The 17052-nt window shown below is 38.3% G+C and overlaps 1 protein-coding gene across 7 annotated transcripts in view; it reads right to left on the reverse strand.

The window, feature by feature from the left end:
- The window catches only part of VPS13D (vacuolar protein sorting 13 homolog D), a 106308-nt gene that overhangs the window by 64835 nt on the left and 24421 nt on the right, over positions 1 to 17052 (reverse strand). For 2 of the 7 annotated variants that reach the window (XM_074558820.1, XM_074558816.1), the window contains 15 exons: positions 15003 to 15219; positions 14330 to 14540; positions 14045 to 14216; positions 12959 to 13071; positions 12208 to 12417; positions 8893 to 9155; positions 8556 to 8689; positions 8093 to 8248; positions 7301 to 7511; positions 6879 to 6953; positions 5834 to 6037; positions 4674 to 4763; positions 3245 to 3385; positions 1934 to 2056; positions 1260 to 1334 (listed from right to left, as the gene is read on the reverse strand). In XM_074558820.1, coding sequence (XP_074414921.1) covers positions 1260 to 1334; positions 1934 to 2056; positions 3245 to 3385; positions 4674 to 4763; positions 5834 to 6037; positions 6879 to 6953; positions 7301 to 7511; positions 8093 to 8248; positions 8556 to 8689; positions 8893 to 9155; positions 12208 to 12417; positions 12959 to 13071; positions 14045 to 14216; positions 14330 to 14540; positions 15003 to 15219 — 2395 coding nt within the window. Of the gene's footprint in view, positions 1 to 1259; positions 1335 to 1933; positions 2057 to 3244; positions 3386 to 4673; positions 4764 to 5833; positions 6038 to 6878; positions 6954 to 7300; positions 7512 to 8092; positions 8249 to 8555; positions 8690 to 8892; positions 9156 to 12207; positions 12418 to 12958; positions 13072 to 14044; positions 14217 to 14329; positions 14541 to 15002; positions 15223 to 17052 lie in introns of all 7 variants that reach the window. The other 5 variants (XM_074558815.1, XM_074558814.1, XM_074558821.1 and 2 more) reach the window with 3 other exon arrangements.

A 17052-nucleotide genomic window follows, 5' to 3' on the forward strand; every position in this document is an offset into this window, starting at 1 on the left:
TGGAGATTTAAATCTGATCTTAAGCTTACAGAGAAAGTTATTTCCAATTAAATAAAGAAGATGAAATCCTTGAAAATTAAAACTCTGATTTTTCTGCCAAAAGCAAATACATGTTTTTAGTGTTGAGTTTCAGTTTATATAATGTTTTGGCTATCTCAGGTTCTACAAAATCAGACCAGAAGCCAAATGAACTTTTACTCTGGTGTTTAATCTATTGCCAGCTTATCTTTGGAGACTTCAAAAAAAGGATTTCTGGGACTATGGCCTGGTTTTCAAAAGAAATGTAAAAGCTGCATTTTGAGACTACTGCCTAAAAAAAGAAGACTCTCATTACCAGAAGGATTTTTTAATCATTAGTTTAGTAATTTAGCTGCAACCCCTACTAAGAGCCAAACAATGAATATTAGATGTTTTGCTGCTTGTTTGATTTTTGGGGGAAAAAAAATCCCAGAAAATATTTCATTAAAAATCAATCGAAAATTTTCCTTTTTTTTTTCCTTTAAGCTCAGAGAAAATATTTGTAATGGCACTTGGAACAGGAAACAGATGTAGATTTCTAGAAAATTCTGTCCTCCCATCCATTAACTTTTCCATAGGGCTATGTATTTATGAAGCATGTTCTTTGCCTTCTATAATGTCAAAAAATTAATACCTTACTTTATCCTGCATGGTTTTGCCCCAAAACCTGTCCTGTCAAATAGAACCCAAACAAATTAACAAATTATTTATTAGGAATGCTTTACCTTCTAAAACATCCTGTGCTTCTGAAGCATCTCAAAGTTACAGTTTTCAGTAAGTTTTAAGTACATAAATATGCTAAATTAAGTATAAATATGTATATTGAACATAATGGTGGATATTTTTCGAATATAAATTAAATATTGTGATATTATCACACAATTTTTAATTGTAAAAAAATTGAATTGTAAAAATTTTCAATTGTAAAAAAATCTAGAAGAGGGACACTGAATAGTCAACAATTCACATAATCTTCCTCACAAAGACAGTTTTCCTTCTTTGGGTTGATTTCTCCATTCTTTCCTGAAGAACCCACAGAATGACAGGATGAAATACTAAATTCAGCAGACTAAAACAAAAATAGCTGTTGTATTATTTGGCTTGAGGGTTTTTTTGGGTTTGATTATTTTTAAATATAGAGGCCAATCTAGCAGCAAGTCCCACATACAGCACAATATTTATTGTGCAAGAGCCTTCCAGAGCAGAAAAGCAGCTTTAGTTGTCTGTGTGCTGTACAGTACCTCTAGCATAGATCTGGTGCTCTAGGTTAGTCAGACTGGCTGTACTCCTAGTTCTAAGGTAGACAAGAGGAAGGCCTGGCAGACAGGAAAGACAAAGTCAGCAGGTAAGGAAATCACACAAGCACAGGTCAATCTTCCCCTGCATGCATAAAGGAAGATACACATCATGCAATTATTAGTCTCTACTTGTTTGCTTACATTAAGCTGGGATTTGATTGACAAAGTTCCTTCCAGGAGGAACTTGGGGAGGAAATAAGCTGGAAAGAGCTTGGGGGATTATTTCACAAAGAATACAGTAATTTTTTTCCAGAAATTCATTTATTTAGGTCTTTGGGGTGCAGAAAGAGAAAGATCCTCTCTGAACTGCACACAGCCAAAAATCAACACTCTGACTTAATTCTTCTCATTAACTGGGAGTGGCAGACAGAAAGGAAGCAGAGTTAGCAGTGCAAAGCTCTTACTCAAAGCTAAGCACCCAGAAAGCTTTTTGTTTTAAAATAATTCAACATAACTGAACAGAAAACAGCTTTTTTGTCTTTTTTTTTCTTTGCCAAACATATCTAACAAATCACTGTATTCTGTGAAGTCAAAACTCTTATGTTTGTAATACATTAGACAGATGACCCAGTGTGTCAGGTCTGTTTCAAATAAAGTGTGATTAATGACCAACATACTCTGCCCAAAACATGGGGGATCCACTGAAGAACCCATCCAGTCTTCTGAGCTGATTACATTCACTTCTTTGTCCTGTTTACAGTAATCTTCCATCCACGACTGCTTGGTACATTTGTATTGCTCTGGAGGAATGTAAGCACAGACAGCCAATGTCTTCAAGGTGGCAGCAAAACAAAGTCATTGAAAAGTGTGTTAAATTCATCACACTCAAGTTACTCCACTTTAACAGCAGAAGTTTCATTTTGCTGCTTTTTCTCTGAGTCACGTAAGTTAAAGACAAACAACAGCTCATAAAATCACAGCGGTGTCTTAAAAAAATACATATCCCTAAGATTTTATTTTTTAAAAAAACTGTCAGTGGAATTTCATGTTCTTAAGATACTGCTATGGCAATCTAAGAGCCCTCCCTGCTGAGGCAATTAACCTTAAATATTTTCATGTTAGAAACTGTTAACTTCCTGGGGGTTTTGGGGTTTGCTTCATTTTAAGAGGCACATACACATTCCTGCATAAATATCCAGACACCAATTGAGTCCTCTGGCACAGAATTAATCACAAACCAGCCTCACCACTAATTATCACTGCTTTTAAAAAGCACCATCTCAGGAATCAATGATTTGCTTCTCCTCCTGCCACCTTGGCTTCTTCTCTTTCTGCCAACCCCTCCTTGGGAGAGAAAGACCAACAAAGGCTTTGCTCTTACATCCACAAGCTCAGCTGCTGGCATTTCTTTTATTGTGCCCACCAAATAATTCTGAATGAGCAACAATGTTCCAGGGAAAGGCACAGAAGTGGAGCTCCACAGTGCAGAAGCTCACATGAAATTGGAGTTACTGATGAACAAAATATTTTGATTTCCAAAGGTGGATCATTGACAGCTCAGGTGCTCAGACTGAAGAACTGAAATGTAGTGTACTCCACTACACCTGTCAATGTACTGAAAAACGAGCTTATCAAAATATTGTTAAGTCCTACGAAAGCTTTAGATGAAAGCCTGTTTCTGATTAAAAATAAATTTCAAATCCCATACAAACTTGATAGAATTCATATGACCAGAGAAAGAATTCCTACTAACCTCTAACACATGCAGCTCATGTCTGAATATTTTCACAACACCTGACAGAACAGAGGCTGCCTAAACACACACCTGGTACAGAACCCTGCAAAGCATGGAGGGACTCGGGCCAATCCCACTTCCTCCATGGGATGCCAGCAGCACTTCAATAATTAGAGATGTCAGTCATTTTGAGCAGTGAAAATGCTGAAAAGCAGAGTGCAGAGTGCTGCTCCCAGGGAACATTCCCACATACCTATGAGCACAGAGGTGATGTTGATGTCCAGGCGTGGCTTGGCCTTCACCTCCAGCTTCAGGCGCGAGGGCTGCAGGCGGCTCGAGGCCTCTTGCTGCCAGGACACTGAGCATGGCCAGGGCTCAATGAACGGCTCCCACCCTGACACAAACACAAACCAGCATCTCTGGAGGCCACTCTGGAATGCTCTTTATATATTTAATAAAGAAACTTTCATCATTAGGTCCTTTATTTTTAATCTGTCCCTTACTTTTAATCTTCAAGATGAAGTTGCAAGCCTATGGATTTAATTTATTATCTAATACAAATTTGGTCCAGCCCCTCCATTTAGTCCATGTATACTCATAGAAATATCTTAGTTCCAAATTAAAGCACTAGAAGGCAATTACTGCTCTACATTTAAGCTAGCTGGAATTAAGCTCTCAAATAGCTTTGACAATGATTTTCAGACAATTATACATTAAGTTGGTGATTATTCAGTATCTCAAAAGTCTAGAAGCTATTAAAATAAACACTCTATGTCGCCCTGATTTTTTAAGATTTTCTAAGCCTTCTGATGTTTACATTCTTGTAATGAACTTTCTCACACTCTTTATGTAAATAACTTATAGTTTTGTATTCTTTTATGGAGGGGAGAAATTTGATGGACTGTTGGTTTGTCCAGTGTCATTGGAGAGGTGGGACTGCCACCCTCCAATCCACTGATTCTTTTGGAAAACTATAAATGCAGGAATCAGAAAATAAACTTCCTTTTTCTTCACCTTGAGAGCAGCAGTGTGTGTGCTCATGTTGTTTCATGTCCTACAGTGATAACTCTACATATTTTTAAAAACAAAGCGTTTTTTAAAACAAAACCAAAAAAAACCCATCCCATGTTATTGACAGATAATTCCTGAGTGTTTGTCACCAGTGATGTAACAGAAAATTTATTTTCTAAGTTAAAAAAACCCCACACAATCAGGTTACTTCTTTTGTCAGTATCTGGCCTGTATTGAGGCCTAACCTGCATTTTTGTATCTAAACCATAAATTGTGATGGTTTTCTTATGTTAATCCTTTGTCTTCAGTCTGCACATGATTCTCCTTCCTGAAATATGTAATAAACTGAATCCACCAAACAATTAAAGAGAAGAGAATGCAGAGAGAGCTTGTTATAAAACTGTTATTTTGCTGGATAACCATTTTATGCAATTCCATTTGAAAACCTGAGTGTCACTTTCAGACCAGCCAAATCTCCACTTTCCACATCCCTCCAGTGATCTCACCTCAGGATCCCTGGTAGGATCACACTGTCTCACACACACAGTCCCAAAAGTCAACCTTTCCCTATTCCCTTAGAGGTATTTCACAGTGGGTAAACCTCATGCTCCTGTGGTAGGAAAGGCTGTTTCCTAAACCTAAATAAGAAAACAACCCCCAAGGTATTTCACCTGAAAGCTCACGGTTGTAATAATCGCCAGAGAGGGTAAAATGAGCATAACCTTCAGGGCTGGTTCTCAAATGCTGGAGAAAATTCAAACCTGTGAGGAAAAAAAAAAAGAAATTAAATTTAAACTAATGCAAAACAATCAAGCTTCCTGATTTTGTGAAGTGTCCAGTAAGCAATGAAAGGTTTTGTTTTGTCTTTTAAACTGAAATGGTACAAAAAAGCTTTTCATAATACTCTTCCAATAACATTTGCAGACAGCCACACCTCACAAAACAGAGCCTCCCTAGGATTCTGCTCAGGACAGATTTCATTTCTTAAATGATGTAAAAAGGGGAAAACAGAATCTTAACCCTACAGAGACTGTAATCTTCTTAACCAAACCTTAAACCAAACAGAAATAAAGAAAAAGGAACCCCCAATATCCCACACAACCACCACCAAGACACTGTCAGGTAAAATTTGACAGGCCCTGACAAACAAGAGCACGATGCTGAACCCACCCAGAACTGAATCATTGTGGGATCTCAGCACCTCAGGACTGAGGGGTCACCGAGACCACCCTTGGGGGGCTCGGGAGTCCTGGAATGTTCCAGAAGTGTCTGGTGGCTGGACTTTGATCCTACACAGGAGACGACACCTGTATGAGGACAGGAGGGTTTCACCGGGGTGAATGGTGAAGGGATTAGTTAATTAGAGAGTGAAACACAGGGTTTAGGATTTCTGTACAGGGGGGTTTAGAGAAGTAAGATGGAGGAATTGGGGCGTGTCCTGTCCTTCTTCTTCTTCTTCTTCTCCTCCATCTTCTGTGGTGATGGTGGCACTTTGGGATTGGTCATTACTAAAAGTGCACCGGGCAATAAGGGTGAAAGGTATTGGGGAAAAATGATAAATATTGTACACGTAACTTTGGGTATAAAGATAGGTGACTGTCCGGAGGGCAGGGAGTGTGCTCATGGCTGGCTGCTGAGCAGAGCTCTGTCGGGCCGAGAGAAAATCTTTTAGATAAACAATTAATAAACATAGAGACCGAAAGAAGAACTGAAGCCTCTTCTGTTCCTTTGAAACGCGGCTGCCCCAAGGCCACCCCGGGCCTTTCCAGGCCATCCAAACAGCCGAAAATCGGACAAATCATTTCATGCCAAAGCAGAACCAGACACTCACATGAAAAGGTTAATTCAGCCAGGGGAACGTCACAGTCCATGCAGTCATCTATGAAGCAGATGCAAACACTTTCTGCCTTTATTTCCACTCCAGAGATGAACTGGAAAGGCAAAATCCCCTGGCTATCTCGAGCAGAAGTCTGGGAAACTGATTTCAGAGGTTCAGCATTCTTAAACAACCAACTGGCTGCTTTCTTCAGGTCACCTTAGATAGAAGCAAACAACCAATCAATCATCACCTGCTTTCTCAGACATCTACTTAGTAAAAATCATAGAGAAGAAAACTAACTCCCTTTCTCTTAAGAAAATATTCTCAGCAGTACTTCAATATGCTTATTTTGTAACATAAATATGAGATTATAAAGACATTGGTATATCCTAAGAGTGAGAAATTTTGTAGTTCACAAATGTAATAAAAATCTAATACAAAAAGTAATAAAAATCTAAGTAAGATTATGCATGCCTATATATAAGGTGGGAAGCATGACAGTGCTAAAGGAAAAAAGAATCACTTGTGGTAAAGCTTTGTTTTCTTTTCAGGTACTGCATGCAGAACTAGAGAAATATGATTTTTATAGGGAAATATGACTTTAAAAGGGAGATTCTTTTAAAAAAGAATCACTTGTGGTAAAGCTTTGTTTTCTTTTCAGGTACTGCATGCAGAACTAGAGAAATATTTTAGAAGATTTTAAAAGGGAGGGATGAAAACACATGCTGTCAAGAGGAAAAGATGTGGAAGAGCAAGAAATTGGTGCACCATAAAAATTACCAGCCTGAACACAACTAAAACTCCCAAACAAAAATACACTCAAGCACCCACACACGACATCCCAAAGGGCAGAAAGAATCCTTGGGAGGTGGAGTTTACACAGGAGCAGAACAGGAAGAAAAATGTTTAAGACCACAGAGCAGCACAGAGCCAGAGATGCTCTGAAGAAGGGAACAGTGCCTGTGCATGACCACCTGAGAGTCTAAAGGCTTTACTTAATTGCAATTAAGGCAATATGAACAATGTGCAAACCCCTGCTGAGAACATCTGATGTTACCTTGGCAGATGAGAAGAGCTTTACGACAATCTTCCATGCTGAACCCCAGCTCCTGCAGGCGAGCCAGCTGGGCCTCTGGAATGAACAGTTACAGGCACAAATCCTTCACAGTTAGCTACTTATTTCATTTTAAAATCAAGCTATATCTGCATGAAAAATGGGGGATTGTTTATTTAATAAATGGGGGTTTGTTCATTAAAAAAAATGGGGGGTTGTTTATTTAAGATTGCAACTATAACAAAAGCACGATTCAGCCCTGCTTTTATGATTTTTTACAGCACCATCAGGACAATGCCATTATTAGGTGGTCTTACCCCATAAGATACCAACATCTTTTGTGTTCAGCACATAGATTAGCTTCACCTTGTAGAAAATTCCCTTAGATATCAGGAATGGCTTCACTCCAGCAGTGAAGAACATACCAAGAACAGGATCCAGCACACGCTTGGAGCCATCTCTGGTCTCATGAGCCAGGGAGTTCTCATGGCCCAGGGCTGAGCTGGAGGAATCAGCAGCTGAGGCAGCTGAGTCAGGCAGGGCTGCACTTGTCTGCTGGGGAATTGACTTTGCAATGGCCAGGAAGAGCTGAACATCATTGTAGGACAGCCTGATATCCAGGGCTTGCAACTGAATCTAAACGAAAAATTAGAATATAAGATTCATTTGCCTTTTTCTACACATTTTTCTTAAATACTTCTGATATTAATAAAGCTTTTCCAAAAGGAAGACAAAATTTAGTGTTACAATCTGATCACCATGCTGTTTTAAAGATCCAATAATAAATTTATCACACTTGTTATTATTTACCAACAACTCAAAGCATTATATCTCAGGGAAAAGAAGTTTTACTTTGATACAATGGTAGAAATCTTTAAATATAATTCCCCTTTAATATGTCCTAACAATTAGAAAGAGAAAATATAGAAAAATATTATTTCCTTTCAGCTGTTAGTAACTATCTAACATCATCAGCCTACATAATCATCCCATTTCTTTCCCCCACTATTACTCTCTGTAACATGTCCCATAAATCACATTTTCATTATCACTAAGAGCATTTTCTACATGCTTCTTTCTTTTCCTTTTACATCTCAGGAAAAAAGTTACCTTACTCTCTTCTTATGCATTTGAAAATCTTCTATTGAATCCTTGGGCATAAAAATATCTCTGCTAGCATTCTCTACTGCACAGTTTAATTCAGGCTTTAATATTACCTCTAGAATAGGAGGAAAATCTTCACTATTGAAAGCATCCAGCAGTCCTGAACCAATTGGATAGGAAGAATTCCCAATAAGTTCCATATGAATCTGTACTGGATCAATAATTGACAGTGCAGTCTCTTGCTCATTTCCTAACCGGCATGAAAACACCTAAAAATTGCAAATTATTTTTAATAAATTATGAACTGAGATATCAAGCCTGGCAAGAACTAGTAATATTTTGAGGCTACAGTCAAGTCTTATGTTGTAACAGAAAATATAAACATAAATATATTTATATAATATAAATATAAAACTATTCTCAAAACTGCTGTAAAACGAGAGCATTTGATGAGAAACCAACAAACTTCAGAAAGCATCTGAGGACTATTTCTTTTGTATATATGTTTATAGTAAAGTATCTTCACAAACTCCTCTAATTTTAGATGTTATAAAGTAGAAAATTTATTTTTCTTACCTCAATGCCAAACAAACTGCCAGAGAAAGGACGATCTATCAGCTTGGGCTTGTAAGTGAGAACAGTTGTTCCTTTTAGAATAATTGCATTGGTATCAAAGCAGGACATGTCTTCCACAACCACAAATTCAGTTCCTTAACAAAAAAATGACAAATAACTAACAGGGCAGTTGGCAATATCATTAAGGTATTTTGGGTATTTGTAGCAAGTCTCTTGATTTCTTTTGATGGAGCTGTCTTTACACCAGCACACAGCTTTTAATGAGAAAAACTCCTCAATGAGAACAACAAACTTCCTTAATGAGAAACACAAAAGCATCAGAGAAGAGCACATTTACCTGTGACATTAACCTTGACTTCCAGCTGCTTTTCTGCTGTCACAGGGAGTGAGGAACGTTTGGTGACCACTCCCCTTTTGACAGCTTTGGGGAGCACACTGCTGTCACTGATGCACGATCGCTGCCGGCAATGGGGACTCTCCCTCTTTCTGGTGTCCCCAGGAGTGCACAGGAAGTCATGGACCAGTAACAGCCAGTCAAATATCAGGAACACACGAAGGTTGTTCAGAACCACTGTGAAACTGGAGGAATCCTTAGTAGACCTTTGAAGGAGAGAGAATCACACATGTGAACGTTAAAACCTGTAAATATTTAAAATCGTGCTGACAACTATCAGTATCTAGTAAGACTCGTGTGGCATTTTATAGGCATGGACTTGGTTTACAGTGTCTGGCCTTTAAAATACATACATACATTTTAATATATATATTTATTTATATATATATATATACACACACACTTATTTTTATATACATACATATTTTATATATATACGTTCATATATTTTCATATATACACATTTATATATATATAAATTTATATATTTTTGTATAGCTATACATTTATATTTAAACTCCTATATATATATATCAGTTTGAACTCCCATATATATTTTATATATATCTATATATATATACACATACATTTGAGATATATATATATATATATATATATATATATTTTTTTTTTTTTTTTTTTTTTAAACAGACTGAAATTCAAGAATTTGCTATACCCACAGAACCCCAATAGGTCTTAACTGCACAAATTCTAAGCCATAATGATACAAGAGATGAACTGAAAAACTACATGACAGGAAATTTATAAAAGTTCCTATAACACACTTCCATTAGCAAGATTAATTTTCAAAATCTCAAATTTTAAAACCTTTTTTATTATCATTTATATCTTTGTTTTATTATCATTTTGTCTTATGTTTTTATTATCGTTTTATGTCTTTTGTTTTTATTATCATTTTATGTCTAACATTCTGTGTGTGAAACTCAGACCTGGCTCTGAGATAAGAGGTACAACATGAATTTCCTTTCCTACCCTGACACCATTTTGCAGCACAGGAAGCTGCTTTGTCACTCAGAAAAAATTTTATATTTATATATAATTATAGAATATATAAATATATATAGAATATAAATATATATATATTTATATATATATTTATATTCTGCCTGAGCTTCCAGCACCCCATTGTGAAGGTCTGGCCAGCAGGGATAAAGTGTTTGGCTTTGTGATCTGGAATACCTCTTCCATTTGATCATGCTAACTGGAAAATCATCCAAGTGCTTAAATAGCATGAAACAATTTTCAATCCAGCACACTGTGAGCTATAAAATCTCCAAAGAACTGTGAAGCCTTAGTGGGGAGCTTCCAACAGCAAAGCCCATAACCCTGCCTGGCTCTCCAGGATATTTCCAGAGGCACCAGGCTCAGCACCAGCACTGAGCTCTGCCAGCCCTTGCATCTTCTGCCAAGGATGCTCTCACCACTGAAAACAGCCCACATGCTGCTGCAGCTGAAACTGAAAATCACAACAGTTGGGAAGAAGATTCCTGAAACTCTGTGGGGGCCTGAATATATGTTGTATTGTAAGATCTTGTGGTTCTGAGTTGCTCCAAACGAGCTGCAGCTGCAGGGTCTTTAGTTGGGCAGCAGCTGTGGCTCGTGAAGGTAACTGAGATAAATAGGGGTGGGTCAAGAGCCCAAGAGGAGCCCCTGAGAAGAAAGGAAGGACTGTGCTGCAGAGAAGGGAGAAGAGCCCCAGCAGAGAGGGAAGAACAACACTGCAGCGAAGATTGCAACAACTGGTGACCCCGTGTGAAGACGAACATGCAGCCAAACAGAGAGAGAGAGAAGGTATGGAATCCCCCGGACAGCCGAGAGCTGTGACAGCCTGAGAGCTGGGACTTTACGTGTATGGCAGCCAGAGAGCTGGGATTATAGAAGAGGCAGCCTGAGAGCTGGGACTGTGTGTATATTATAATTGTTAAAAGAAAAGGGGGAAATGTGGGGGCCTGAATATATGTTGTATTGTAAGATCTTGTGGTTCTGAGTTGCTCCAAACGAGCTGCAGCTGCAGGGTCCTTAGTTGGGCAGCAGCTGTAGCTCGTGAAGGCAACTGAGATAAATAGGGGTGGGTCAAGAGCCCAAGAGGAGCCCCTGAGAAGAGAGACAGGACTGAGCTGCAGAGAATGGAGAAGAGCCCCAGCAGAGAGGGAAGAACAACACTGCAGCGAAGAGACAACAAAACTCTCACTCCTAAAGCACATTAGGCTGTACTGTGCAAGCTCACTGACTGTGTCTAAGCTGCCCTCTGACTCAACAGCTCTGTGAAAACCATCTGGGGTTTTTTTAGGGTGTATTTTTTAGTAAATCCCATTTTAGTTTTAGTCAAATTGAAGTGTTGGCTTCTTTCTGAACATATTTTTTAGGTACTTAAAACTGTAATGCAGCATCCAAATCATAAAAAAATTCTCTCAGTCGCCAAGATTCTTTAGCTGGTTTTTATGAAAAATTGTCTCTAAAATTTTCTACTGGACTAATAAAATCCTCAATTTTTTTCCTACATTACTCCTGCAACTGTTCCAGAAGGCATCACACTTAGAGAGTGAGAAAGGTGAGCTTGGTCAGCAAATCAGAGCAGAAGTGAAAGCAGCATCTCCAGACATCTCACCTCACCCTCTTTTTTGATAGTCAACATTCCTCAAAATCCACCATACTGATACAGGAAAAATACTGGCATTATACTTTATATTCCCAATTTCAATACTAAATTAGATCAAAAGAGATAAGAAAAAACAAACAGGGTAAGAAAGAACAGGACAGGATGTAGAAAAGAACACAGAGATTGCTTTTGCAAGAGGGGCTGTTTCTGTCTGTATCTGATGCTCTCAGAGAACCACGTGTGACACCTGCTGGGAAACAGCTTTTGTGCCTCTCATATTAAAATTCTACAAACTGGTTTTATGCACACACACAAGTGACAGGCCAGACTTATCAAGCATTAAGCACTACTGATTTTAATAGGTCAAACCTTCATCTGATCCATTATACATTCAAACCTAAATTTTATTGCAATAACTGAAAAAGGGAAAAAAAATTCCAACAATTTCCAGAGAATTAATAACTGAAGATTTCAATCTATCAAGTACTACTGATCACCCCAAAATACAGTGAATTGAAATAGAAATAGATTGAAATACAATGCCCCCAAGTTTATCTACAATAATAATAGATGTATTAAAATCAGGACAATACTGATGATGTCATCATTAAAAACAAAAAAATCCCAGAATTACCAACCTGAAATGCAATTCAATCTGGATTGCTCCTGGGCTGCTGGTGTTCTTGGATGACTGGAAGATGCAATTGAAGACATTTGGGGGGCCTGTGGCATATTTCTGTCCAGCATAACGAGTGTCAAAGGCCATCATGGAATGAGAGACCAGATTTACAGACTTGGTTCCATCTGAAGAGCTTTCAAAAAGCAACTTGGATTTCTTAAAATCAAACCTGGGAGAATAAAAAGAAAAAACATCACACCAAAAAGACTTCAAGTTTGTTTATTCCTTGGAGTCACTTATTTTACAAGTATGGCACACTGCTGAAATCTTTCATTTAGGTATTTTCTAAAACAACTACAAACATGTCATAGAGATAGAAAATAGATCTGTACTAAATGTAGTAATATTTTCCACTGATAAAAAGCCTTCTGGATTAAAAAAAAAATCCAACATGCTAACATAGCAAAAATCTGCTTTTTTTAACCTTCCCTTGTTTTGCTTTCTTAATTAAAATACTATTTCTTTTGGGCAAGTACTGACTGCTATTATTTCAAGGACAAGTGGAAAGACAGACTTTATCTTTTGAACAGTGTCATTCCCTTTTATCTTTCAGAACAGCTAAAACTCTCAGTTTGGACTCTAATTAAGAAATTCCATTTCACTGCATTATTAAATTGTAATTCCACATATTATTTTAATTCTTCTCCTGTATCTTTCACATGGGCACAGTATTTAGGACGAGGTATTCAGTAAGAGAAGAACATTCATACCTGGCTAAAGAGCTGCTTCCATCTTTCCCCTTTGGATCCATCAGCTCCAGGCTCACATTAACCATGTCAATGAGGAATGACATGGAAGTATACACTTCCCCACTCAAAACTGTCTGAAAGTGGAAAACACCAACATTGTTTATTAGAGCATCTGTGTAAATTTGATCTCTGAATAAACCTGTATTTCAGAAAATGCAAATAGCTTTTGTGTGATGTCCTTCTTCTCCAAATGGTTTCATTAACCAGTGCTGGGGAAATGTTACATTTCACAACACTGTGGCCTTTAGCTTGAAAAATGACCATTAACCCATTTTCACAGTACTGGTCCAGAGCTTCTTTGTCCTTAAAATATTGCTGCCATCAGCAAAATCAGCAACCACCCTGTTCCAGATTGCAAGGCAAGATGTATTCTATTACCACCTGGATGGCAGTTGTCTCCTGCTCAGTGGGCAGTTTTCCTTATCTCTCTCTGAGTGCTCACAATCACTCCTTCCTCAGGAGGGGACATTGCTGATAACAGCCACTGAATGTCCCTGCATGGCTGATAAGAACTGCAGCATCCCATTGGGAGATGTGAGCCCAGAGGGAGGAGCCAAGCATTCCTACCTGGATAGAATCTGGAGATTCTGGAACACCAGCACAGCTTCTGCACTGGATTTCCCAGAGGAGCAGCAGCTGCCTCTGCCCCTGGACCTTCAGAGGCAGAGACTGCACCTTTCTCCAGGATCCTGCTCCAGCAGAGCCAGCCCTGACACTGCAGGAGGGCTGAGCCACAATTCCAATGGCACTGCTGCCAACAGCCTGACCCACAGGGTGTCAGGTTGGGTTCTGACTCTGCCAGTGTTGCTTTAGTTTACTGCATTGTTTATTTTATCCTTTTATTTTCTTCCCTATTAAAGAACTGTTATTCTTGCTCCCATATCTCTGCCTGAGAGCCCCTTAATTTAAAATTCATAGCAATTCAGAGGGGTTGATATTTTCCATTTCAGGAGAGGCTCCTGCCTTCCTTAGCAGACACCTGGCTTTCCAAACCAAGACACACCCCCAGACATTTCCAGAGGATTTCAGGTGCACAGAGATGCTTACAAGAATTCTGGGATCCTGCAGGTCGTAGGGGCGCATGAACTCCTCGATGGGCTCGCCCAGGTTGTTCTCCAGCAGCCCCCGGATCAGTTTGTACTTGTTCAGATCCAGAGAGCAGTGCACTGAGGACAGGTTGCCATGGATTGAAATGTCTGCAACTGCATGACTCAGCTCTCTGCAACAAAAAGAGAAAACCTCAGAGCTTCCAGGAGCTGCAGCAGCAGGCAAGACCTTTAGGATAAAAACACCACTCTAGGTGACAGCATAAGTGACTCTGTTTAAACTCACTTGTCCAAATTTCTCTCTACTTTTAACTTCAGTCTGAAGGGTTCTGTCAGCAGGCTCCCTCCTGTCTGCCTCACCAAGTAGGATGGAAAGCTCAAATCTGCACTGCTATCTTCCACAGCCTTGGAGTATTCTCTCTGGTGTCTTTCAGCAGCAAAGATGTCCATGTCCTGCAGATCAACTACAATGCAGTCTAAGAGGCAGATGTGATCCTCTGCAAGCACACAGGAGGTAACACATTAAGAAATAAAAACAGAATCTGTGCAAAACTAATGCAACCTACTTTTAAAAAGAAATTTAATTTAGTTTTGATTTTGTTCCGCTTTTTTTTTTTTTTTAATTCATGTTCAGTATCTGTAACTAGCAGATACCAAGCTCATTCACAGGTCAATCTAAATTCCTAATTAGGAGACCAAGCACACTCCTTGTATGTGTGCAACATGCATCTCAAAACACACCCAATCTGCAGGACTGTTCTTCCAGAAACTGAACCACAACTCCCTAATCCTTTAAGCTTCAAAAAATCACCCTTAAAGCTCAGAAGTCATTTATTCTCCAATCTACAATCTTCAGACCCAGAGCTTCATATCTTTTCAGTGTCACACAAGATGAAAGCAAAATGTCACTGCACTATTTCACAGCAAAAGCAGCTCCATGGGTTTCCCAGAGCTCTCACCTGGGCTCTCAGGGTTTGGGACAGCAGGCAGCTTTGGGGGCTGCCCCTGCTGCTTGTTCACTGTGCTCACTGCAGGCTCGTTCTTCAGCCTAGCAATGTTTGCTCCTGATGGTTTTTTCATGACCAATCCTTCTATTGCTGATCTGGACTCATCAGCACTTGTTTTCTTCACACTGTGTTTTGGGGTTCCCATAGGAGAGGAAAATTGAACAGAATCCTGCTAATGAAAGAAATTTTGTAATTAATGTCAGATTTTTGACTTGAATTCTAAGGAACCAATGCATCAACGTTCAAGCTGTAACAAATTACTGGAATGCCAGTATCTTCTGCTGTAGAAAGTCTGTTACTAGAATGCCAGGATTCTCTGCTGTAGAAAAATGCCCAAACTTTTCTCCTACAGCCTTAACAGCAGATGAGAACATTTTCTTTGTAAAAAAAAGTTTATTTCAGCAACCTTCCTCAAAAAGCTGTAGAATCTTTTCAAGGAGAAACTAATTCAAAAGCAGAGGGTTTTGCATAAAACTGAAATATTCTCAAATTAATTAAATTAATACCAAAGTGAAGGGGTAAGACTGTGACAGTATTAAACATTTCTGCAGAATAAAAACTGTTAAATATTTAAAGCAGGTTTTCAGGTGATGAAAAAAACATTTACCATTATTTCTGCAAGATCATGTCAGCAACTTCATATTTTAGTACAATATATGAACTAACACTTCTGCACATGCACATTTTATGCACTTCAAATACTTCAGTTGTCACAAATGTGTCCCAAAATTCTCCTGCAGTTTAAGGTTGCATAAATCCCTACACTTAGTGTTAAATTCCTCACAGCTGAAGAAAGAAAAATTCATTTATATTCATTTAAAACATTTTAGACATCTCCCCACCACCACATATCCAGTGGAAATCCATGAGCTGTCTTGCACCAAAAACCTGCAAATTTCCCTACACAAAAGAGTCAGATCAACATCAGAAATTTATTTTCTCAAAAATCCTGCTTGAGCAATCTGAAAACCTTCTGTGATGGAATGGCCCCAACCACTGTGGGATCTGTCTGGTGGGAGAGGTTTGCACACCCCCTTTATAGCCCAAAGGTACTTTTGGAATTAATCTGTCAATCATTTCACTTAATTAACATCATGTTCTACATACAGGCAGCAATTATCTTCAGTGGTTACTATCACTTAGTGTTACCATCATTTCCCATCTTCCTTCTGGATCCAGCTTCTGATGTCACATCAATCCCTATCACAAACTTCCCTTTCTGGTTTTAATTGTTAATATTTTATTGCTTTACATGTTTTTTAAATATTAGAAAAAATTGGAAAAATTAATTGTAAACACAACCAAGGATTTTAAGAAAAAAAAATTTTGAGGACATGAACATTTAACTTCATACTGTAAAGAAAAGACTGAAAAAGACATGCAAAGGAAAATCATCACATCATCTATAAATCTATGAATTTATGCAATTAAATCCAAATTAGCAGCTCCTCAGACATGCATAAAGAGCACACCACAAAAAGTTTACATCCAATTCTTATAGAATTCAGCAAAACCTTTAGAACAGACACATCATTTTTAATAAATGAAGTAGCTTTTTTAAGTGCTGAATTCCAGAAGAATACTTTTTTTTTTACAGAATGAATGAGGAGCACCTGAACACTGCCATAAGGATGGGAAATACCTCAAATAAAACAGGATCCTTGTATGCATTGCCTTGTAAAATCCGATCCTCAAAAATAAACATAGGACAGAGGAAAAATGAAAACAAAACCAACAAAAAAAAGCCAAACCCCACCTAAGTCCATTTCAAACACCTACATTTCTACAGTGCAACATAATACAGTATTTTAGGCTGAAATAAAATTATTGTGCACAATTATTTTAATTGATAATGTTAATGTAGGTGTTTACTGCTTACAAACCTGTATTTGTATCAACACCCTACAGTACAGAAAATAACATCACAGTCACTATTTCCTTACAGCAGACACAGGGAGATACCAACCAGTTGAAGGCAACACACACACCACAAATCCAATTT

Source organism: Zonotrichia albicollis, chromosome 25 (assembly GCF_047830755.1).
Source record: "Zonotrichia albicollis isolate bZonAlb1 chromosome 25, bZonAlb1.hap1, whole genome shotgun sequence".
Lineage (NCBI taxonomy): Eukaryota > Metazoa > Chordata > Aves > Passeriformes > Passerellidae > Zonotrichia > Zonotrichia albicollis.